This window comes from Podarcis raffonei, chromosome 1 (assembly GCF_027172205.1).
Source record: "Podarcis raffonei isolate rPodRaf1 chromosome 1, rPodRaf1.pri, whole genome shotgun sequence".
Classification (NCBI taxonomy): domain Eukaryota; kingdom Metazoa; phylum Chordata; class Lepidosauria; order Squamata; family Lacertidae; genus Podarcis; species Podarcis raffonei.
Window position 1 is genome coordinate 71796047 of NC_070602.1, and position 25089 is coordinate 71821135.

At 40.8% G+C, this 25089-nt stretch overlaps 1 protein-coding gene across 6 annotated transcripts in view; it reads right to left on the reverse strand.

The window, feature by feature from the left end:
• ABCC8 (ATP binding cassette subfamily C member 8) overlaps positions 1–25089 on the reverse strand; it is a 71220-nt gene that overhangs the window by 34833 nt on the left and 11298 nt on the right. For 5 of the 6 annotated variants that reach the window (XM_053392789.1, XM_053392771.1, XM_053392780.1 and 2 more), the window contains exons 7-17: positions 22643–22807; positions 21874–22029; positions 18798–18932; positions 13292–13454; positions 8640–8680; positions 7177–7322; positions 6330–6435; positions 5626–5736; positions 3836–3911; positions 3001–3106; positions 975–1007 (exon numbers count right to left, since the gene is read on the reverse strand). In XM_053392789.1, the coding sequence (XP_053248764.1) occupies positions 975–1007; positions 3001–3106; positions 3836–3911; positions 5626–5736; positions 6330–6435; positions 7177–7322; positions 8640–8680; positions 13292–13454; positions 18798–18932; positions 21874–22029; positions 22643–22807 (1238 nt within the window). The remainder of the gene's footprint in view (positions 1–974; positions 1008–3000; positions 3107–3835; positions 3912–5625; positions 5737–6329; positions 6436–7176; positions 7323–8639; positions 8681–13291; positions 13455–18797; positions 18933–21873; positions 22030–22642; positions 22808–25089) is intronic. The other variant, XM_053392797.1, reaches the window with a different exon arrangement.

Sequence of the window (25089 nt, forward strand, 5' to 3'; positions counted from 1 at the left end):
CATAACACAGTCTTCCGACAATCATTTGGATAATAGTTCACTTTGTTGTACAGGTACTTTTATGTTGGTTGATAAGGGGCAGGGGGAGGATCTGAATCTAATTCACACTTTTAATACCTCTCTTCAGAAAGCAACTTGTAGAATCAAGATGTAATTGTGATAGAGGGCTTGGTACTATATATACATAGATGGTTTTCTTTCTTTCTTTCCCCCTCCCTCCTCTTCCTTCTTCCTGTCTTGTTTTTTTATTGTATCTTTTGTTGAAAACTCGCAATAAGCTTTAATATGTCCCGGTAAGTTACATTCTGAAACTTCAATGTTATGCACACTGCTTTGGAATTAATCTCCATGTTAAGCATGTTTCACATGTGACTTTTTTGTATTTTAGTTTAGAGGTGGGGAAAAATCTGATCCACATCAGTTTATGATACTATGTATGAAGATATTGAAACTGTCTATTTTGCTGAGCAAAAGTATCTAGATATCATCTCATAACTAGGATAAGCTAGGGAAGAAAACTAATAGACATGACGAAAATCCCAGGAACTGGGAAATAAGTAATTATCTATTTCCATCTCTGCAGGAGGTGGTACACGAACACTCTTCAGAAAAGCAGCATGAAGCAGACGAGCTACATCAAAGCAAAGTGTGTACCTTTTGGTATCTTGCCTTTTAGGCTAGAAGACTAAGGAGTGTTATAATTAAAATAAATAAATAAGTAAAAACTATGCCAACACATGTTCATCTGCCTAGCAGATTCTTTCATTCCATTTGGTTCTATAAAATGGGATGTGTAAATAAGAAAAAAAGAAATGTCAAGAGAGCAAGAAGAATTAAGTAAAAGCTGAAATGTTTAATAAAGAATCATTTCAGAAAGTTAATACTGTAAAGGCAAACTGTACAGTACTTTGTTTCTTCGCAACACAATAGATTTAGGATATCATGATGAGCGAGAATCATGTGTATTACTATACCTGACATCTTCCCCTGTCTCGCTGTCAGGAATGCTGCATCATCAGCAAAAAAAAAGAAAAGAAGAATATTGTTCATACAGGTAAGTGGTACCTTGGGTTACAGATGCTTCAGGTTACAGATGCTTCAGGTTACAGACTCCGCTAACCCAGAAATAGTACCTCGGGTTAAGAACTTTGCTTCAGGATAAGAACAGAAATTGTGCCACGGCAGCAGCAGCAGGAGGCCCCATTAGCTAAAGTGGTACCTCAGGTTAAGAGCAATTTCAGGTTAAGAATGGACTTCCAGAACGAATTAAGTTCTTAACCCGAGGTACCACTGTACTTATGAACCGTTTGCTCACAGGAGGATTAATGACTACATTCTACTTTGCATGTACACTGCAAAATATTTTTCATAGAGTTGCTTCAAATTAAGGTCAACAGCATCTTACTTCAGGCACTTTACAATATTTTAGCAGTCAACCTGATGCAATATGATCAACCAGTGCAAGACTCCAGTCACATGGCTTGATTTGCCACCATCTTTCTTGAATGTTTGGTGGTTATGAGAAGCTTATATTTAGTACTTTAAAAATGTTCATGTGAGCTGCAGTGGAATAATACTTGCATCAAAGACTTAAAGATGTACATGAAGGAACCCTCATGAATACTAAAAGTTTACGTTGCTGAGTTATGCCAATTCTTGGTGGGCTTGATATATAGTGTGATACAGCAAACTGAATGCAAATGGTATGCTGAAAGTAGGATTTGTCTAAAAGTTATTAGTGCAGGTTCCAACCAATAGACATCATATGGAGAAATTAGGTTGCTAATACCTACATTTAAATATGCCAGAGCAACATACTGTATATTGAAATTATGGTTCCATGGTGAAGAATGATGTAGGTACCATATTTTTTAGTTTTACTCCATTAGCGAGAGCAATGGCGACTGGCTGCACTTCAACCAAAGGCAGGAGCAGAACTGGATGCCTGCCTCTCAAAAGGTTGCAGCTTGCCTTTTGACCACTAGGTGGAACAACCAACCCACTCTGCTGTCTTTTCACTGAAAATGGGGGGAAAGCTAACAAAAAGCCATTTGGATGTATAAATTATATAAATTACACTTGCTGATTTGGGAAGGACATACACAGGTACTGTATTAGAAAGACGCTACCATTGTATACCTCAATAATAGCCATAGCTACACAGTGGATAGGAACAAATTATAACAGCAGTATGTTTCATGCATACATGATTTTAGAGACACTGTCAAAATCTACATAATAAAATTTATATTTATTGCAAACTGTCATCAAAAGGAACACCATAAGGATATATGATTTGGTCACTGGAATGGAGATGTAGCTGAGAAAACAAACTGCAACGTGAACTGCTGGATTCCATGGTGTGTTTTCTTTCAAATTAACTGAATGTTTTAACAAAAGTACTGACAAAGAGAATATTAATTGTGAGGCAATTATTAATAGACCCACACTGATTTCTTGATTTAAGATAGTGTTGATTCTGCATAGAACATACCAGCACAGGCATAGTAAATATAATTTCAAGCCAACAGTTCTGCTTTCTTTATATGTAGTTTCTGTATAGGGCAATTCCCCAGGCTCTTAAAGTGGTATTCTGGTGCTTTGGCAGAAATCAGTAGGGTTTATTTACAAATATATATGTTTAGTATTAGGGGCTGTTTGCAGTTGCATATACGTGGAAGAGGTAAGTAAGGAAAACCGATGTTCTTAACCAGCCATAGGCAAACTCGGCCCTCTAGATGTTTTGGGATTACAACTCCCATCATCCCTAGCCAGCAGGACCAGTGGTCAGGGATGATGGAAGTTGTAGTCCCAAAACATCTGAAGGGCCAACTTTGCCCATGCCTGTTCTTAACTACAATATAAAATATACAGTATAAACATGGTTTGGTCTTCACCAAAGCAGTGATTTAATTCACATGCACCAAGAACATAGCTTTGAAGTTAAGTCTGTATCCCTTGCATAAACTACACAGTAACTTAAAATATGAATAAAATTACCTGTTCCAGATTACATTCCCAGATACCTTCTGCATCTCCCCAAGTATCCCTAGCAAGAGGGATGACTTACCACAGCCCACCTGTCCCACAATCATTGTTAATTGACCTGCAGTAACAAAAAAGAATTTTATTTGAAGTTTAAATTTACTACAGATAATGAGCCCTGATCCAGAAACAGTTGTGCTCAATGAGTAAACATTCAATAATACATTCACACAGGTGCACTAGGTGATTTTGCAAAGGTGGGTGTGGAAAGGCATACCCCCCCACCCACACTGTGGAGTGCCAATACAGATATAAATGCACATTTGTATCTGATTCCTGCATAGGAGCATATTTCTGCATGCAGATCTCCCTTGCTGGATAAGAGTTATTGCCAAAAAAAAAAGTAAAAAAAAGTTTGTTATAATAAAAAGAAGAGTGGCAGATGAAATTAATGGACTATGCAGAATTGGCGAAACTGATGGGAAAAACCCGGAAGCAGCAGGACCAGGTTTTCCAGAAAGGCTGGAGTAAATTTATGTTACATCTGAAAGACAACTAAACAATTAACATCACTAGTAGGGTTATAGGAAGCTTTGTAAGGATAAATTTATTACTTATTGTAGTTAAGTAAGGAAATATATTGATAAGATTTAACAGGAATAAGAAATACAGGAAAATGCAATGTATAGAGATTAAGTTTGAAAACCATTAATCGGGAAGGAAGGAAGTCACAGGCTCATGGAGCCAAATGTTTTATTTTGGGAAAAGGTTGTGAGGATATTATGCAAAGAAAATATATGTAAAAACCAATAAAAATTGTTGGGGAAAAATATAATGAGTGGGTTAGTACCTTGAGGGATTCGAATATCAATGCTGGACAATGTTGGAGAGCCTTCAGGTGTCCAAGTGAAAAATCCATTTGTGACCTATGGCAACAATAGCAAAAAAGATAAATAATCCATGCCGTTGCAAAATCTCACTCAGACATTTTCTTTAAAAATTATTTGTGGTTTTCCAATAAGCCAGTTTGGCCCCACCCCACTTTGATCTATCTAATTTCTTGCTTACCCTTTTTTGACCAATTTGAATTTCTATGCTTTCAGCTGAGTATTATTTTGAGAGATTCTGTGGTATGTGGGATATATTAAAATTGGCATTCTTGTTTGGCTAGTTTGAGAATTGTTAAGTTATGTATTTTTATTATATTAAAAATATATTTTTGGCCACTTTTCTGGGCAAGTGTACATCAAAGATGGCTTGCAATCAAAAATAGATGTAAAAGAAACAGTAATTGGAAATTTTAAACCTTAAAACTACAACTTGGCAACACCCCACATACATTCAACCAGATCATCTCCAAGCTAATGATATCTTTTTGTTCTTTAGTGTGCAAACCACAAACCAACTGGTCTGGTACAACTCCTTCCCCTGTGCTAGGGAAACATGGTGCCCTTGTTCATCAGACCCTAATCAAACTCCAAATTTTCATAGGAGACAGAACACTGAGATTACTTCAGTTGGGCATAGTAACTGCAACAGTTCCCAGCCAGGAGCCTCTCTGGTCTCACCATAACCAGATACTGGCAACTGCATGGAGATAGATATACTTGTATGTTGCATCAGCACAGTATTGTTTGGGCATCAAATGCAAACTGCCTTACCATTTTTTAAAAAAATGTAAAATCTTAATTTACCTATTGTGGCTTATACAATGCAAACATAAAACTCCACAATTCTTCCTATTGAGTTTTATAATTTCCTTCAGAGCTGGTTGCAGAGCCTGTTTACTCAGAAGTACAGTAAGTTTCAGTGGTGCTTGCTCCCTAATAAATGTGTTGAGGATGAAAGCTCTGATGTGCACATGAAGATATTTCCCATTCTTCTGAGTAAACATGCACAGGTTTTTTAAAAATGCTCAACTTAATCAGAATATATAGCTTAATTAAATATAAACCACATAACTAAAATAGTCATAAACTTATACACAATAACTCAATTTCAATTTGGGTAAAGCTTTCTGAGGAGAACTGCCCTCACAAGTTGCTGGGAGAAGGAATTCCTGAGCTACAGAAAAACCACTTGGGCCCTTGACATTCATATATAATGCAAAGAAGGCATTGTTAAGGGAGCACAATAGGACATAGGAGTGAAGGTTAGTAAGTGAGGAATCATACAGTTGGAGGAGGAGATGCTTCTAAAAAAAAGTGCCTGCCTAAAAAACGCTACCCTCTGGACTAGAAGCCTTTCACTCTAGCTTTTGATGTGTGAAGACAAGGTCAATAGAAATTCACACTGCGTACTAGCTCAGAGACACTTTTATCCATTCTCACACAATATTTTCCAGTGTCAAGCTCTAGCATCAAAAGCAGATACTAGTTTGAGACCTGACACAAATTATGCCCAAAAACATCTTGAAAGCTGGGCTAAATTAGAGCGTTGCAAGAAGATCCATTTCACAAACTGATAACCATGCTACCAAACTATTTTTATTTCTATCTTCAAGAGACAGATAAATACCACAATCTTTCAATGAGAACTTACTCCTCGGCAGTCATGTTTTGTTTTGCTTTCTAAATGCAGGCTCTAGAACCCTGAGCTTATTAGTAACAACATTATTAGAAAGAGTGACCTTATTACCACCTTTACACAGTAATCATCTGCTTCTGTGGTGCTAACAGGTCTTCTTAAAGGAGAGCTGTAATTGTTCCAGTCCTCTCTGGCAGGTCTCTTACGGTTAACAACTTTGAGGGGCTGTGCAAGATCAGGAAGACAGAAATACATGGTGAGTGGTGACAGGACTGTGAAAGAATCTTAAGAAAGAGTGGACAATGACTTGGTTTTCTGGTGCAATCATTAATCATGACTGGGGAGGGACTGAGGGGAAAAGATACACTGAACCCCTCCTAGAAATGGTGGGTAAGAAGCAGAGGAGACAGGTTTGTGTGTCAATCAGCATTGTGCAACTGTGCAGTGACTGCCTGGCTAGCAGACCCTACAGACAGCAACCATTGCCTACACTAGGCCCTGGAAGCCAGTAATAAATTGTACATTTGCATGGGACTGGTTGGGTCATCTTCAGCCTCTACTGCTACCTCTTAACCATTTCTGGTATGGATAGGCTTTCTCCTCCCCACTTGATTATGATAGCCAGTGTCCCCCCACCACTCTATCCACTGCTGGCCTTAAACAAAAATAGTCATGGTATAGTCCTTAGCTAGCTTTAAGATTTTGCCAACGTAGCTATTAATTAATTACAAGGGAACTGACAAAGTTATTGGGGTGGTTCACAAGGATTAAAGAATGGGAGGTAAACATTTGGCGCACAATCCAATATTAGCACTTACAACTGCCTGGTATTTGCTGTGGTTGTCCTTGCATCTTGGCTCTGCACATTTGTCATGTTCCTCCCCTATTTCTTCACTTGAGAGAAATTCACTTAACTTTTGAACGCTATGAAAAGAGGGAAAAGGTAGTAAATTGAGGAATACTTATACATTGTGCCAGTTACAGCAATAGTGTGCATTTCAGAATTCCCATGGTACAGTGGAACCTTGGTTCTTGAACAGCTTAGTTGATGAACAATTTGGCTCCCGAACAGTGAAAACCTAGATGTAAGTGTTCCGGTTTTCGAACATTTTTCGAAAGCTGAATGTCCAATGTGGCTGTCAGCTATTGTTTCCGGGCCACCTGCGCCAATCAGAAGCCGCACCTTGGTTTTCGAACGTTTCGGGAGTCAAATGGACTTCCAGGATGGATAAAGTTCAAGAACCAAGGTTCCACTGTATAGATATTATTCTCAGAAGAAATCCTATAACTGTGCACAAAGATGTAATAAAACTGTAAGGTTTGGCTCCAGTACAATTGGTGGGATCAAGGTCTAATGCCTTAAACTTTACACTATCATCATCATCATATTGTGGTGATACTACTTTTGTCAAATGTGCCCTCAAATTGATCCCCCCCACCTGCACCTGGAAGCATATAATTCCATATAACTTATTGAATGAGCTGGGAATGCAAGAACATAGTGGCTATAGTGGCTGCATATGGGGTGGGAAAACTTACTATGGGATGGCCTTGAAAATCAGTGAGTCTAATTAGAGTGCAAAAGTATTGAACGGATACCACAAGCTCTTAAACACTGCAGTAAGAAGCTTCATATGTAAGACAGAGGCACTCCAGAAACCCTACCTTACAAGAGCTTTGACTGTGGATCTAACCACACTGGAGAGCAGGAACAGTGGTGTGACAAGGATGTGAAAGAGGGAGAGTGAAGCAAAGGCCACCGAAGGAGAAAAGTCAGCATTTTCAAACAGGTGGGCATGGACCACAAATGTCTTTAAAAGAAAAGACAGCAAAACAAATTATTTCAGCCACCTCTTGTATTAAAGGTACAAATGCAGTGAAAATATTTAGCTGCACTTCAAAAGCCCTAATGATCAGGGGGAGGCATTATGCAACTAAGCACTGTAAAATCTGTCAGGCAGACTTAATATACATTTAACTATCAGCTATAAATACAACAATTATATAAGAGCTTTCCCCATTATAAAAACAAATAAAGAAGAAAAGAATGCATATTGAAGAAATAGCCTTATGTCCATATGAAAGTCCAGAGCAGCATAAAGTTACTCTCAAAGATGCATCTTGGAGCAGAACTTAGGCAAGAGTAATATCAAAGGATGTTTGTGGTTGCCCTAGTACAATCTATGCATGGTAACAAAAGTCTCCAATTGTATTCCATTACTGAAGTGGCTCCTGCATGCACCAAAATGGTGCCATCCAAAGGAAAGTGTCAGTGGGAGTGGCCTGAATCCATTTCTTAGGTTCTGTATGGCCTGTGTGTTGTAGAATAGAATCAATTAGAGGGGAGACAACAACACATCTTGTATGGAGATTACTTTCTAGAGGAGGCATCCCCAACCTGCAGCCCTCCAGATGTTTGGCCTACAGCTCTCATTGATCCCCAGCTAACAGAACCAGCCATCAGGGATGATGGGAATTGTAGTCCAAAACATCTGGAGGGCCGAAGGTTGGGGAGCCTGTTCTAGAGCTTTTGAAATAACATGGTTATTTCAAAATGGAAATAACTGGTCTGTGTGTACTCAGCCATCATCACTGTCAGCTTACATGATAAGAGGACAGGACATTCTAGACTTAAATATACAAGCACAGGAGGATGCTGAGAGAACAGTGATACATGCTGCAAAATGTATCATTGGAGTGATGTCCATATTTAAGATCCAAACAGGCCACTGAAGATCTAAACAGCAGTAAGATCTAAATATCAGTAAAGTGATATTACAGACATTCAAGAAAAATCTATTCATACGTAAAATAAGATAAAGTACACACACACACACACACACTTCCCAAATAACGAATTGCTCTCCATTGTGATTTAACTCTCCATGCTTTCTATAATTCTGCATACACATAATTGAACATCATTTTGTGTCATATCTATTTCAGTTTTCAAATGCATCTGTTGAAGGACAAGATAGCAGTACATAAAGTTAATATTTTATTTGTGGAGTGTAATTTAAAATGAACTAGAGAAGGAATAATGCATTTGTAACCGACAGAGGGCTTTGTAGCTACACTCTTCTCTAAATGTTAAAATATATCTAAATTTTTAACAGTAAAATACTTACTATAAGAACAGCTGCAATAGGTATTGCTGCATTCATGAAAACTGCAAGTAAAACAAATATATTTTACCGATTCTTTCAATATACTTAGGCTTCATACATCTCTACATGCATTTCACTTTTGTATCTATAACAGTTCTTTCTGGTTTTCTTTTTCTTTTTATCTGCCTAGGTTTCATCCTGTCTTGTTTGGATGATGCCCTTTTAGTTAGGATATACTGGAACTGTCATTACAATGGTACCTCGGGTTACATACACTTCAGGTTACATACGCTTCAGGTTACAGACTCCGCTAACCCAGAAATAGTACCTCGGGTTAAGAACTTTGCTTCAGGATGAGAACAGAAATCATGCTCTGGCGACGCAGCGGCAGCAGGAGGCCCCATTAGCTAAAGTGGTGCTTCAGGTTAAGAACAGTTTCAGGTTAAGAATGGACCTCCAGAACGAATTAAGTACTCAACCCAAGGTACCACTGTATAGTATTTTGTGTTAGTGGGGGATCCCCCAGATCCCTGGGTACCAGGTTCCTCCCTCCTAGATTCTTGGATGCTTGGGTTTAATCAGATCTGAAAAGCTGAGCTTGTTTTTCTGTCAGACAGAGGGACAAAGGGAGATGATGGTCCTGTCATTAATCCATCTACAAGACAAAAGACCCTGCAGGTAAACAAGGAGGTTGCCAGGGCAATGTGGGTGTGATGCCACACAGAAAAAGTTGTCTGGGGGCCTAATCCGGTCTGCTGGTTGATTTAATCCGGGGGTAAAATCCTAAAAAAAGCTCAGCAACTTCAATCCTAAAAAAAGCTCAAAAACTTTGGTCGGCCCTCACGTATGTTCACTTCATCATGAAATATGGCCTTCTTTACACAGATGGGTTTTTTTTGGCAAGGTGTTATGGGAACAAGAAGGAAATAGGGAGGAGGCTGGGGGCCATTACTTTGGATCCAAGCTCACTGAAGCTAAGAGAGAAGCAATGAGGGACACTCCTGGGATGTAGTGCTCTGCACCCCGTCCACTGAAGGCTCCAGGTGTTTTTGCTGGCATCCATCTGCCTCAAGAGACAATGGAGTGCACCTCTGGGGATGAAGTCAAACCACCCTGTTAACAGCACTGAAGTGACTGTAAATATGTGTAAACTAAACCAGACATTAGCTCCACAGTGCCTTGATTCCACAATGGAAACTCAACGCAGGGTGAGTGCCTGGTACCTCCTGAAATTTTGCTACCACTCAGCAGAGATTGGGGGTGGCATGTAATAATACAAATGAATAATGGCAATAAAATAAAAAGTAGTCATTTCCTGGAAACATTAACCTGACCTTCTGTGTACCCAGAACACAATAGCTTTCCCACTGTGCCTAGTCAAATCACTGTAGCGTTTAGAGGTTATTATCCCCAGATGGCTGGGGAATGGAACAAATGCTATTTTGCCTTGGGTTCACTTTTAAATTTGTCATTAACAAAAATTATCTCCTGTAGTGTGACTAACTATTCCTTCATAAGCATTGCCCAAACTTCTTACTAATTTGAGCAAGCTGCAACCACGTCTAATTACTCAATGTATCTCAACAACAGAATGCATTTCTGGCGTTTTGTTTGACTTCTTGGTTCATTCTGTAATCTTGTTGCAGCAGCTAAATATAAACAGGAAATGTTTCAAAATTGAGTGAAATTAGCTGCAGATTGTGCAATACAACTGCCAGCAATACAATCCTTCAGTCTTCAATAATAATATAAACATGAATCTCAATGTCCTTTGATTTGATTATATATTATTTTACATGATCACCATCCATAAAATTGGAGTTTCCACATCACTGTTCACACTTACTTGGAAATAAGCCCATTGAACATCTGAATAGACATGCATATAGGACTAACTGCACATAAATCAGAGCATGGTGTCAGCCTGTCAGATCAGCTTGCCATCAGTTCAGAGCTGCCAAGCACTCATATTGAAAGCTGGCACCACATGCCCATGTGGATGGTAGGGGTGGGGGCTCTGAATAATTGCTTAATTTGTACTGTCATTTAAACATTATTTATTGTGTATGGTTTGGGGCAATCTATGTGGTAAGAGTAAACTTTATGTGCCCTTGTGTGAACTGGTCCAAATTCTTGTTGGGTGTGTATTTACATGGTAGCATGGTTCCAAAGGAAGCTCTTCCTGGCATGCATATACTTTTCAGGACAGGCATATGTGGGCAGACATTTAAATATTGCATCAGGGAAGAGCGTTTCAGCCACCAGCCGCAGGCATTTAAATTGGCCCTCAGAGGCTTGCCAGGAAATGCAAATCAATTACTGTACTATTAAATGTTTGTCTCCTCGTTTTCACATTATTTCTTTAAGAACTTGAGATTCTTTCAGACTTGGTTTCACTGGCAAATGCAAAACACAAATGCAAAACAACTATAAATTATGGATTGTAAATGAAACACAATTTATGTCTATCATTCTATTTATACCTTTTTAAGTGGGGGAAAACAACTATTTCTGTCTCCCTTACAGTATCAAATTCTGAACTAGTATAAAAGCAGTTTTTCCTTCAGTGACAGTCCTGATTTAAATAAGCAAGTGACACTGACTAGTGACTCAGCTATACACCTGCAACTAAAAATATAGTTTAAAAAATTAAAACATTGTCCAGTAGCACCTTAGAGACAAACTAAGTTTGTTCTTGGTATGAGCTTTCGTGTGCATGCACACTTCTTCAGATACCGACTAAACTAAAGCTGCAACTAAAACATTTTAAGTGTGCAATATACAATGTGACACTAGATGGCAATGGTGAGCCTTATGGAAAATTCAATGTGTTTTTAAAACCACTTTTTAAAAAAGCACTCTCATAATGGTTTTTATATGTGTGTAGATTCCACCTAAGTGAGATGCTGCTGGACTAAGGCTGAAGGAAATGTGCTTATAGCTCAAAAATAATGAGGCCAGTGACTTCAGGCTCAGACCTGCCATATGAGTACAGCGGTACCTTGGTTCTCGAACTTAATCCGTTCGACTCCCAAAACCATTTGAATACCAAGGTGCGTCTTCTGATTGGCTGCAGGAGCTTCCTGCACTCAAGCAGAAACTGTGGAAACCGCGCCAGATGTTCAACTTCCGAAAAATGCTTGCGGACCAGAACATTTACTTCTGGGTTTGCGGTGTTCGGAAGCCGATTTGTTTGACAACTAAGCCGTTCGGAAACCAAGGTACCACTGTATAATTTTTGTTCATAACTTAAGGCTGTGATCAGGCCCCAAACACGGCGAGAACCATATGCACATACAGTTTGCATGAGGGTGGCCTCTGTTCCTACCTTAAAAGGAAGATGCATATGTCAAAGAGCATGGCCTACTGCTGTGCTTCTGTTCACAGCCAAACATATTCACTGGGGGCTCATCCAGACCTCCTTTTGCACCAGACTTTCTAGGCACATGTCTGAGCTTTAAAATTCTGTGTCCAAGCAGTTTTTTGTTTTGTCCTGGCAGTTTCCCCGGACAACTGGCATTTTACCACTGAATTGGAGCCAATGGAAACCCATAGAAAACGGGATTGCCCTTTGCTCTGATTCAGCATTAAAACATGGGTTTTCCTGGGGAAAGGACTAGGACAACCAAACCAAACCAAACCCTGGAGCTTTAAAGCCTGGGCATGTGCCTAGAAACGCAGCACAAAAGGAAGTCTGGATGAGCCCTAGCAACTGAAAAGGACTTTAATCGTCAAGGCCATAGTGAGCAGCTCTATACTATTTGTGGCAACCATTTCTGTCTCAGATACACCCATGTTCTAAGGCACAGAGGCTGGATCTAGACACATCCAAAAAAAGGTTTCAGGAAAATGCGTTGAAAACCTCATAATGGGAAATCACGTTGGCGAAAGACAGAAGTCTACAGCACCATCTGGTGTCACAGTGTTATAACACATTTAAAATGCTTTTTAAAAAACTAATGTAGCTGAGTCCAGACACATAATTGTGACATTTAAAGAATGAGGTAGAAATAATACAATATGTGAAATCTTTAATTTTTCATGATGGTCCCATGTTATATCTTACAAACATTTCTATACTGCCTTCATTAAAAACAATCCCACAAAATAATAACCCCATTAGTATTTTGAATCAAGATTTAGTGTCATAAATTTATGACACTTGTACTACTTCAATATCTTGAAACTTAAAGCAATGCTTTTCAAAAAGCAGAGACATGTAAGGGCAGTACATTCCAGGAACCTTTACCAACTATCCTTTTCTCATGGGAGTCAGCTACATGGATTTTTTTCCTTCTTTGACCTCAACTGCTCAGAAAGTATTAACTATATTGCAAAAGGCATAGGAAAGTCAGAGGCTAGGGTATATATATGGTGCTTGGACACGGACCTTTAATTCAGGAACTGTGCCTGGAGAGAGTGGAGGAAGGGTAAGTATAGATAAACCCAAACTCTAGTTCCTGCATTCAGTTGCCAGGAGGTTCAATACTTAAATGGATTGCATAAACCTTTTCCAAACACAATAAAATGTATTTGTGCTACTGGCAGTTCTGCTGGTATATTAGAACTGGCAATAGACTCTCAAACCTGCAGCACCTTTAAAATGGCAAGTACACTCATAGTTATGCTGAGATAAAAACTGATCCTGGGACAAAGTCAAGCAATATACTTACTTGATATGGAGGTATAGAGAGCAAAAGCTCTGAGGCTAGTCATTTCTTTTTGCCGGGTTTCCTCCACACTGCTGTGAAATATGTGTTCCCAGGCGTAGAGCTTAAGGAGTTTTATGCCTCGAAGCATTTCATTTGTTTTCTTAAGCCTCTCATTGGAATATTCCTGAACCATTGACACAAACATTAATTTAAGGAGGATTATTGCAACACTGCAGCATACTGTGTGTTAGGATATTTCCGTTCCACCTTAAAAGGGAGCAGGATGTTTGTATAACAGCCTGCGTAAGTTCCTGTCTCACAGGATGTTTATGTTGTAAGTTCGTTTCGTTTTTGGCTGTTTTGCCTGAGCAGTCGGAGGAGACGGTCATGATTTCTTTGTTCTGACCAATGCCTAATAAACTGTAAATATGCATGTTCTGCTCTCTGCTTGTGCAACTTCCTGCTGTGTGAATTCTGCTGATATAGTGTGCACTAAGCCTGAGGCTTAGTGTCGCTGAATTGCTGATATTGCCTGACTACGGGAGGTCGATGGATCGTCCGGCACCGAGCTTGGGGGCCAAGATGGACTTTATCTCCCTGGCAGTATCCCAACAACAGGTTTCGGGCCCAGATTCACGGCACTTGCAGGAGAGTAAGACTGCGACAGACTGCTGAGGTATGTGCTGGGAAAGTGAAAGCAGAGGCTTTTCTGCCGCGGAAGAAGTCTTTGATGTCCGGCACAATTAATTGGCCTGGGAGCCGAGCCAGAGGCATCGTGATTTATGGGCTGCCGAGATAAGAAGTCTTAGAACGCATAAAGGCTCACGGCTAAAGTAAAAAGCTGGAATGGAGTTTTTCCAAGCCTCTGAAGCTGCTGAGTGCCCAAAATTAAATCGGGACAATTATGAGACCTGGGCTAAATGGTGTGAGAGTTTGCTGCGTCAGTTTGGAGTCTGGCATACTGTATTTGAGGCCACTCCAGTTCCTCGGACAGAGAAATGGCAGGCCCAGGATTCGAAGGCCGTGGATATCATTGTCTTATCCGTCTCTCTGGAGGAAATAAAGACGCTTGCTGGAAATCTCACGGCACGTGACATGTGGGATGCTTTGAAAAAGGCCCACCAGCCAATAATCCCAGCCCAGTGTTTGAATGCATCGGAGGTCCTGGCTGTTTCCCAGAATGCTAGTGAATGCAGAGATGCCGAGGGCACCGGTTGCAAGCTGCAGGGGGAGCTGACTGTGATGTCATCCCAGGCAGCATTCCAGCCTCCAGAGGGAGCCAAGGAGTCGGCAGCTGAGAGCTCTGTTTCCCATGGGAACCAAGGTCAGAGCCTTTGCAGAGGCCGGAAGACCAGACGTAAACAGAGCAAGATGCTTGCAGGTGGCCAGGAGCAGGGGGGCAAGTTGCAAAAGCCCTCGCCAGTGGAAAACACGGCTATGTTTGCTGGCACAGCTTCACCAAAGGCTAAAGGCAAGCTGCAAAAGCCCACGCTGGTGGAAAACAAGGTTTTGTTTGCCAGCAAATCTGCTTCGAAGGGGAAGGCCAGGTTTATTGTTGACTCTGCGGCCACGCGCCATCTCACCAAAGACCGCCATCTGTTCATCTCCTTCACACCTCAAGATGGAGAGGTCCAGCTGGCTGATGGAAGGACTTTGCAAGCTACAGGAGTTGGGACTGTGAAGCTTGAAAGTTTGCATACTACCATTAGTAATGTTCTTTTTGTTCCAGGAGCTGTGGACAATTTGATAAGTGTACCACAGCTGACTGGGCGTGGTTTTGAGGTATCCTTCAAGAAGACTATCTGTGTCATCAGAAAAGGCAAAGAGGACATGTGGCATGCAAAGTTGATGGATGGTTTGTTCTGTCTAACTTATGATGACAATGGTGTTGCTATGTCTAATGCTGATACTTGTTGTGTTGCACAAACTAACAAGGTTCTTCATGCAGGTTGCATTCACGATGCACATCGCAGATTTTGTCACCTCTCTTGGCAAGCGCTAGCCAAGATGCCTGAGTTGGTTGAAGGTTTGGACATCAAACCTTGTAAATATCACATGAAATGTGTATCTTGTGCAGAGAACAAGGTGAAGGTTGCTCCAAAAGGCAAGGAGTCTAGCAGGCAGGCTTCCAAACCCTACCAGCTAGTTCATGCAGACCTGGTAGGCCCTCTAGCGCCCTCTTTGGGAGGAGCAAGGTACTTCATGGTTCTAATTGATTCTTTTTCCAGGTACATTCATGTGTTTATGCTCGAGCAGAAATCGCAAGCATTTCCTAAGTTCAAGGCATTCTGTGCTTGGTTGGAGAATGCTCACGGTAAACGTATTGGTTGTCTGTTTACTGATCGAGGCGGGGAATTCACTTCTCAGCAGTTTGAAGCTTTCCTGACTGAGAAGGGACTCCAGCATGACTTGTCAACGCCTAGATCGCCATGGATGAATGGGCTTGCGGAGAGAGCAAATCAAACGTTGCTGCAAGGCATAAAAACCTTGTTGCATGATGCCAATCTCCCTGAGAAGTTTTGGGGGGAGGCTCTGGCGAATTTTGTTTATTCTTTTAACAGGAGACTGTCATCACCTATTGGCTGCACTCCCTATGAGAAAATGTTTGGTAAGCAACCTAATGTCAAACACATGAGAATCTTTGGTTCTGACATGTGGGTGCACACCCCACAAAGCAACAAGCTTGGGAAGCGTGGGGCACATGGTTTGTTCATGGGGTACGAAAAAGGTGCATACAGAGTATGGATGACTAACTCTAAATCCATAAAGTTCACAAGGAGTGTTGAGTACAATCCTAAGTGGGGGGAAAATGTGGGAATTTTCCAGAGTTACCCAGAGGAAGAAGAAGGTGATGTGAAGAAAGCAGATCATGCTGAGAAAGCTGAGGAAACTGAGGATGATGATGATGATGATGATGATCAGAGTTCGGATTCCAGTTCAGTGGGCGGCGCTGCTGCTGCTGTCAGTGACAGTGATGACACAGCAGACTACAAGAGCGCAAAGGCCTCAGTCAGACCATCTGATGAGTCTGACAATGAACTGGAAGAACCACTGTTCACCATTGGTCACTATTCTCCTAAGAAGGAGGAGATGAGTCCAGAAGACTTGCGTCTGGTTCGCAGGTCTGAAAGGGCGACCAAAGGCAAACCTCCAAAGAGATTTGCTGATGAGTTTGCTAAGATGGCAACTGCTGTTCTTAGTAGCTCAGAGAAGGTGTGGGAACCTTCAAGCTTCAAAGAGGTCCAGGAGTTAACCTCTAAAGATGCTGAGCCTTGGCTTAATGCCATGAAGGCTGAAGTTGATTCCTTGAACAGGAACCAGACTTGGGAACTGGTACCGGTAGTCCCAGGAATGAGACTGGTTGGCAGCAAATGGGTCTTCAAGGCCAAGACAGACCAGAATGGCAAGGTTGTCAGACACAAAGCCAGATTGGTTGCCAGAGGTTTTTCACAGGTACCAGGGCAGGATTACCACGAGACCTACTCACCCACGGTCAAATATGAGAGCATTCGGCTGATGCTCAAGATTGCTGCGGAGGAGAAACTGCATGTTTCCCATCATGACATTAATACAGCTTTTTTGTACGGGATTTTGAACGAGCAGCTGTACATGCTTCCACCTGACGGGATGCAGATACAGAAGGGAATGGTCTGTAAACTGCGGAAATCCTTATATGGTCTCAAGCAGAGTGCCAGGTGTTGGAACACAAAACTCACTGAAACGTTGCTTTCTCTAGGTTTTCACCAGGGCAAAGCTGATCCATGTGTGTTTGTCAAGGAGGAGGGGCAAAACAAACTGTATTGTTTATGTTTTGTTGATGATCTTCTGATGTTTTGGAAGAATCAGGCTTTTTACCAAAGCACCCTAGCTCAGCTGAAGGAGCACTTTGACATGAAGGATCTTGGTGAGGTATCCAACTATCTTTCTCTGCAGGTGGAGAGAGACCAAGCAGGTAATTTTCTGGTACACCAAACACAGAAAATTGCTGATGTATTAACCAGGTTGAATTTGGTTGATGCAAACCCAGCAGACACACCGATGGTGACAGGTTACCAGGTAGACAGTACTGTTGAAGCATTTTCTGACACAACGCTGTACAGATGCATTCTAGGCAAGTTGAATTTCATTGCTAGATGTTCGAGACCTGACATTGCTGTAAGCACTAACCTGCTTAGCAGACATGCTAACAATCCTACTGTTCAGGATTGGAAAGCTCTGAAGCGCATAGCCCGGTATTTGAAAGGGACTATGCACTACAGGCTGAGGTTCACCAGTCAGAAGACTGGAGGTCTTGAAATCTTTGCAGATGCAAGTTTTGGAAGTGACACCACGGATGGTACAAGCACTTCTGGAGTATGCTACATGTACAACCACTGCCTGTTTGACTGGTTGTGCAAAAAGCAGACAACAGTTAGCCTAAGTTCCTGTGAAGCAGAACTCAATGCTCTGTCATTTTCACTCATGGATTGTGAATGGTTGATGCAACTGTTTAAGGACATTGGGGTTTCTGTGAAATGTCCTATACATGTGTATCAAGACAATAGATCTTGTTTGGCTTTGCTGAACTCAGAGAGTTGCAAGCAAAGGACCAAGTACTTGCAGATTAAGCTACATCGTGCAAGAGAGTGTATTCAGAAAGGACTCATTCAGGTGTCCTACATGCCAGGAAATGAAATTCCTGCTGATCTGTTGTCTAAGGTTGTTAACAGAGAACAACTGAAGGTTTACGCACAAAGGTTGCAATTGGGTTGAACCACAGGTACTACAGGTTACACGGAAAGGGGGAGGATGTTAGGATATTTCCGTTCCACCTTAAAAGGGAGCAGGATGTTTGTATAACAGCCTGCGTAAGTTCCTGTCTCACAGGACGTTTATGTTGTAAGTTCGTTTCGTTTTTGGCTGTTTTGCCTGAGCAGTCGGAGGAGACGGTCATGATTTCTTTGTTCTGACCAATGCCTAATAAACTGTAAATATGCATGTTCTGCTCTCTGCTTGTGCAACTTCCTGCTGTGTGAATTCTGCTGATATAGTGTGCACTAAGCCTGAGGCTTAGTGTCGCTGAATTGCTGATATTGCCTGACTACGGGAGGTCGATGGATCGTCCGGCACCGAGCTTGGGGGCCAAGATGGACTTTATCTCCCTGGCAGTATCCCAACACTGTGTTATCTAAGGATACACGCTATGCTAATACAAATCGACTACAGATGTTCTTGCATGCTATACACAATATAGAACTTGCGTGTTCTGCTTTCCAGTAAAACCCATTACTTGCTCTTCAGTTTCACTTTGATATCTCTGGATGGGAGGTTATCCTTGCACATGGAAGTATTTATGTGTATTTAATTTCAAAGATTTTTATGCTGCCTTTCAGCATAAGTTTACAAGATGACTGGAATAATGTTGACGGAACTTACCTTGAAGCAGAATTTTCTGTGTTGATATTGCACAAAGCATATTGTTCCTACAATAGTGTACCTGCATGGATATATACCCATAACCTAAAAGGACATGCCTGAAAAGACTTACCAATGTGCTTCTTTGAGCTTGTGAAAGTTTTGTGGCTACAAAGTACTGAACAGGTGCAAGCACTATGATCACTGCAGCTCCAATTAGGGCACTGATTCCAAGCAGGTAGTAGAGTAGAATGACTCCTACAATAATCTGGGATAACAAAAAAAAGAAAAAAAGAAGGAACACTACATTTCCCAACCAATACAAAGTAAAGAATGACCAGGAGTTGGATGCTATTAGGTAATCTGTATTAAGGGATAGAATTTTAGCAATCCATTAGTCCCAAATCTGACTCAAAAGTCTCATAAACTCCGAATCTTCATTGAGACATTACTACAAATAGCACTTTCGGGGGTGAACTACCATTAAAAATCAAAATGATTCACTCAGTCTACAAGATTTTATAGGTTGTGGAAATGTTTAGGAAAAGAGTTTGAAATTCCATGCAGCAAATGATACTGATTTTAAAATCTAAAATTTGCTCTAGATATCAGTAGTAGCAGCAGGCAGCATCTCCTGATTTCATTCATTCAGCCGCCCATTAGGATAGGAGAAACAAAAACAATCTATCACTCAAACGGAACCCTGAGGCTGAGAGATCCGGCTTGCTTCTGAATAGTGAGTGGGAAGCTAAACTATTCCTCCCTGCACAGCCACCTTCCCTTCAAAACAAAAGTGGCAAACATTTGTTTGAAAGCATGCTTAAGAGCATGTAGTCTGGCTCAGCGGTAGAGCATCTGCCTTGTATGCCGAACATTCCAGATGCAGTCCCCAGCATCTCCAGGTGGGACTAGGAGAAGCATCTGTCTCAAACTCTGGAGAGCATCTGCCAGTCAGGGTAGACAATACTGAGCTAGCTGGACAAATGGCCTGACTGTATTCACCGAAGACAAAAGCATTTTTAGATTGCATGGTCTCAAAAACCACAAGAAGGTCAGATTTTAACTGTCCCAGTTGACACCTGTCCTATTGTATGTCCATATACATGTACAGTTGTACCTTGGAAGTTGAACGGAATCCGTTCTGGAAGTCCGTTCGACATCTGAAACATTCGGAAACCAAAGCTCAGCTTCAGATTGGCTGCAGGAAGATCTAGAACACTCTAGAACACTAGAACACTCACTTCAGGTTTTCGATCGTTTAGGAGCCAGAACGACATTAATAGTTGAAATGTAGCAGAAGTTGGTGAGGTAGCAGAGGCAATGAATAAAAATAGGCAGCTGCCACTTATTGACATCCAAGGGTTAAGGCAGCCACCATATTTTTATCAGTGGGAGATGCAACAGGGTGATATAGGTTGGCGCAGTTGAAGTCAACATGGCACACTGAGTAGGACTGCCCATTTCATGTGCTGATGTAAGTGGCCCACACTGGGCATGTTTATGTGATTATAGTGGTAACCCAGCTGCCTCCCCACCTCCATCCCTATTTGTGTCTTCTAGGAAGCATATAGGAACTCCCTACATTCCTGTTTACTGCTCACCAGTTGGGTTCTCTATTCCTTCCCACCCATTGCACCGCCTCACTGCTTAAGTGTAAGCTCCTCCTTTGTTTGTACTTCAAATAACTGAATATGAAAAGACCATTAGCAACTTGATGAAAATTATTCATTGTCCAAAAGGCAGCTCAGACGCTGTCTGCAAAGTAGTACGTAAGCAATTTAAATATCACCAAAGCATAATAACCTTGTGAAAAAGCCGTGTAATGAATTACAGAATCCCCTTGAAATAAAGTCTGAAATCCTTTAACTGGTTTTAATAAGGATTCTATAATAACTAATATTCACAAAGAAACCTTTTTACCACAATTGTATTATCCTGTGAATGTAGCAAGTTTTATTATTTTGAGCATTTAATGAGAACAGATGATAATTGAAGGAAGTGAGTAACCATCTTGTGCTTTTAAATGAAAAGTAAGCTATTTAATTAAAAAAAAGACATTACTCTGTTTTACTATGTTAAAAAATGCATATTTTGCAAAGGACTCTAATAATTCTACACAGAATTGTTTTCCTGACAATAAATGTCAAACAAAGAAGGGGAGAAACCTGACACCTCTAAGCCAATCAAAAGTGCACTGGAAATTGTCTCCTGGGTCTATAAAGATGCGCCTTCAGGGAACCCTGAAAGCTAACTGAACATATAAGCACTGCAACATCAGGGAAGGCAGAAAAAATAGTCCTGAATGATTTGGCTGTCATGGTTTCTATTATACAATTAGCTGCACTTATTATACTGGTCACTTGGAAATGGAAGGCTGTAGTAGGAAAAATTCTACTCTGCCCCAGGACAGGACAGTAAATTGCTCATGCTAGTAGTAGTTAGAATTTGAGGGAGCAAATTGGAAATGGGCATGTGTCTTGTCTGACAGTGCTTACTCTTAATTGAGTCACTGGATATATTGTACCTCTTTCAGACTAAAAGGGCAATCCAAACCCCAACTACTGAGTGGTGATGCTTTTCAGAACACTGTGGCCACTGCCTTATCTGCAGTCCTGCCATCAATGGTGGTTGGCCAAGAAGAGCAGAGGTAGGACAATCCGTGAGCCATGACTGGACCCAATACTCTCATGCGATGGCAGCCAAACTGGCTCAGGAGCCAATGGCTCCAAGTCGGGCTCAACCCCTTCCCCATTCTTCCTTTAGAAGGCCCCATTTGGTGGCTTTCTGCTGGCCGCTGCTGGAGGTGATCCTGCTGGTGGCACTTTCACCCACCCTTTTGGTGGAAGGCCACCTTAGCCAGGCAGAGGCAATTCTGCTTCAGCTCAGTACAAGGGCTTATTACTGTTACTGTTACTGTTACTATTACTATTACTATTACTATTACTATTATTATTACTCTTGCAACTTGATGACAAGGAGCCACAGCTTTGTTTTTTCCTCAGGTTATTTTCAATAACAACTATTTTTTTAAATAGACGTGCATTTCCCCAGCAACAATATTTTGAATATCATGAGTCTCTATATCCCAGTCTCTATATCCTACACAAGTACTCTGTTGTGCCACATACTGATTCCCTGTAATAACTCTCAAACACCAAATTAATCCCCATTTACATGGACTAAAGTTATATGGACTTTAATTTCCTTACCTGCACTGGCATAGCCCAAAGGTTAGGGCACAGGAAGAAAAACCACATCAGCTGGTTTGTATCTATAGCAACCAGGTTACAGATCTGACCTGAAGTCATTTCCCCCATGGACATGTTGGAAGTTGACAGCCGCATAATCTTATTGTAAATTTTAGTCTAGAATGAGAAATTTTTTATTTAAGAATTTATAAACCATTTCCCACTTAAATCTTTTTGAGCTGGTGTACACATGTTTCATGTGATAGAATAAGTGGCTTTTAAGCTTACAAATAAAGAATGATTGCTTATTTGAAATATAGGGTGTTAATGGTGTTTTATTTTTACAGTACAGGAACACAAGCTATGTTTATTAAGTCAGATGTCATCTTTCAATCACAGAGGACCCATAAGACAGCTGCAGGCTTCTGTAGGAGAAAGCAAGGATATGAAAGATTGTCACATAACCAGGAGACTATAGAACAAAGCAAAATAAGCCGAACATCCTGGCATGTCAGGAGAATCCTGGCATACCTGGAGATAAGGTGATTTTATGGGATATAGGTTATATGATGTTTAAATTGAATTGATATGCACAAATCATATACTGTCCATATAGTTTATTATTTTTCAAAAAATGTATTTTTTTGACCCAAGCTTGTTTAAGCTTTTCTTTCTTTCTTTCTTTTTCTTTTGATTGGTGGAGTTTGTTAGAAACATGCTCCTTTACTCAAAAAGTTAAGAAGTGATTGTATAGCTCATTAGGTAAAAGTTTCTGGATTATCTGAAATACCTGTATTGCTCCTCTTAGGTTAATTCCTGTTTCAATGGCAACATAGTACGATGCTTGGAGAAAAGTTCTCTGCAACAGAAGGGCAAAGAAAAGGAGGACTGCCAATACATAAGCATTGGCCAGGAATTCTTGGGATGAAATGAAGTAAACACCAAGTATTTCGTTCTGTTGGGGGGGGGAGAGAAGAAGGTGAGTCAGAATTAATTTTGCTTTTGTATAATTCTTTATATAAATAGAGTTCTCAAACATTTGAAACTTCAACAATGATTTGAATAAAATATTTCAGCGATTCAGACAATCCTTTTATTGAAATGAGAGACAATGCTAGGAAGAACCAAAGAGAAAGTCAAGACTGAAGACCAAATGGCAGGTCAATGTTGGAGAACGCCAAAGCTCAAAAAGATAATGATGTCCAGAAGCCCTCTTTCCTGTCCAGGACGATTCAATGGTCAGCACAGGTGGGTGGAGTCCAGGACTTAGGTGGTTCTCCAGATGCTCTTGGACTACAATCCCCACCATCCTTGACCACTGGCCATGCTTGCTGGTGTGGATAGGAGCTATAGCTATAGGAGTTGCAACCTCCAGTCTGGTAGCTCACCATATATGGGACCCACACCAGATCAGAACCTCTGGAAGCTCCTGACATGAGTCCCCAGCCAAGGACTGTCCATACTGGGTTGCCACCTTAATAAAGTCAAAATGTGAGTGTTGAGAAGGTGACTATCTGATCACAGCAATGAGATCTTCTTGGCATTCCTAGTCCTTGAACCATCTGTCTCTAGGGCAATACAGAGAATAAAATTCAAAGTATATCTCCCTCCCTACATGTATCCAGCAAGGCATCATGTGATAAATAGTCATTATAGAACACAGTACTGTAAATACTCATTGGAGCTCTGAAGTCTCCCTTGGCCTATCCAGAACTATGCAACTTTGCAACCTGAACATAGGCTTAGCCAGACAACCTATCAAAGATATGTATCTACTTGCTTTCTTAACAAGATACGTGGTATCTTTCAGAAGCATAAAACATAAGCTTTAAATCTGGCGGCAAGAAATTTAGATATTCTCAAAATTAAGCCTGTCATGGCAGTTAAAAATGTAGCAGCTCTTTTGAACATTTGATCTTCATAGATGATTTGCAGTATAACATGATCACTTGCTGGTTCCTCAGCAGTAGAAAAGCAATGTTAAATGTAATGAGAGAACGGCAGTGACAGAAGCTTAGCATTTGAGGTTTACTTGTCAAGACTTAAGTAGCTGCCCTTGAGAGATGCTAAGGAGACTGCATGTGATGTGGTATTAGTTTTGTGTTACAATACTCTTATCAAGAATAACCTTGAGAAGTAGATATTCAAGAAGACCAAGTTCTCCAAGATGACTTTGTTTCACTGGCTATTGGAAAATGAGATAATTCTTTGGAATGTATATACTCAGTCCCAGTGGCGTAGCGCGGGGGTGCAGGGGGGGCTGGCCTCACTGGACGCAACATCTGGGGGGGGGGCCCGCTCGCACTCGAGTGCTAAAATCCATGGGTTAGGGGGAGCAAATTACTTGCCTTGCCCCGGGTGCTGACAACCCACGCTACGCCACTGCTCAGTCCTGTGCCTGCATTAGAAAGAGGTTTCCGCAGTGCTCTATTTCCCTTCCTCCTCCCTCAGCATCCACCTTGGGAACCTTCAATATCTTACTCCACAGAGGAAGAAAGCAAGAGCTAGATAGCAATAAGGGAACCAAACAATCCCCACAATGACCCAACAACCTTCATGAAGCCGTGTACTTGCGCCAAGAGAACAAAGGGGTACACAGCTCTATTGAGCCCCATGGAAATCTTGTCACGTGTAATTCTTGTGCCCATAGGGGGCTGTACCTTGCTTATAGAATCTGACTAGATAAACTGATGATCCAAATTGCACATAATCTCATCAAATTGGGGAAAGATATGTTCAAAACCAAGGTGTTTCATGTTGGGGAATAAAGGACACATAATCCTTTATGATTTGTGGGAAATTATTTAAGATGGTGAAATAGACAATTCTGTTAGATCAGATCATAATTCCTTTACAATTTAAATTTAACCATCAAATGAATTTGATTAACCATCTGAGAACCTGTTAACCCTGGTTTAAATGGTAATGTTATTTACTATATCACTTTTCCTCCCTAAACTAAAAGTTTGAAAGTTTGTATCCTTTCAAATATATGTTGTTTTGATTTGGCTAGCAATCAGCTTCTTTGTATCTCAAAATTTATTCCTGAACTACTGACAAATTAAAAGTGATCTATAGATATATGAATGGTATATGCTTTTATTTTAAAATGTATTTTGCTTAAATATTTACCTACACCAGGGGAGAGGTAAGATCCACCACAAATGATGTGATTGAGATTAATACATGTTTAAAAGGCAAATGAGAGGAATGTGACATACCATCCTCAATATGCAG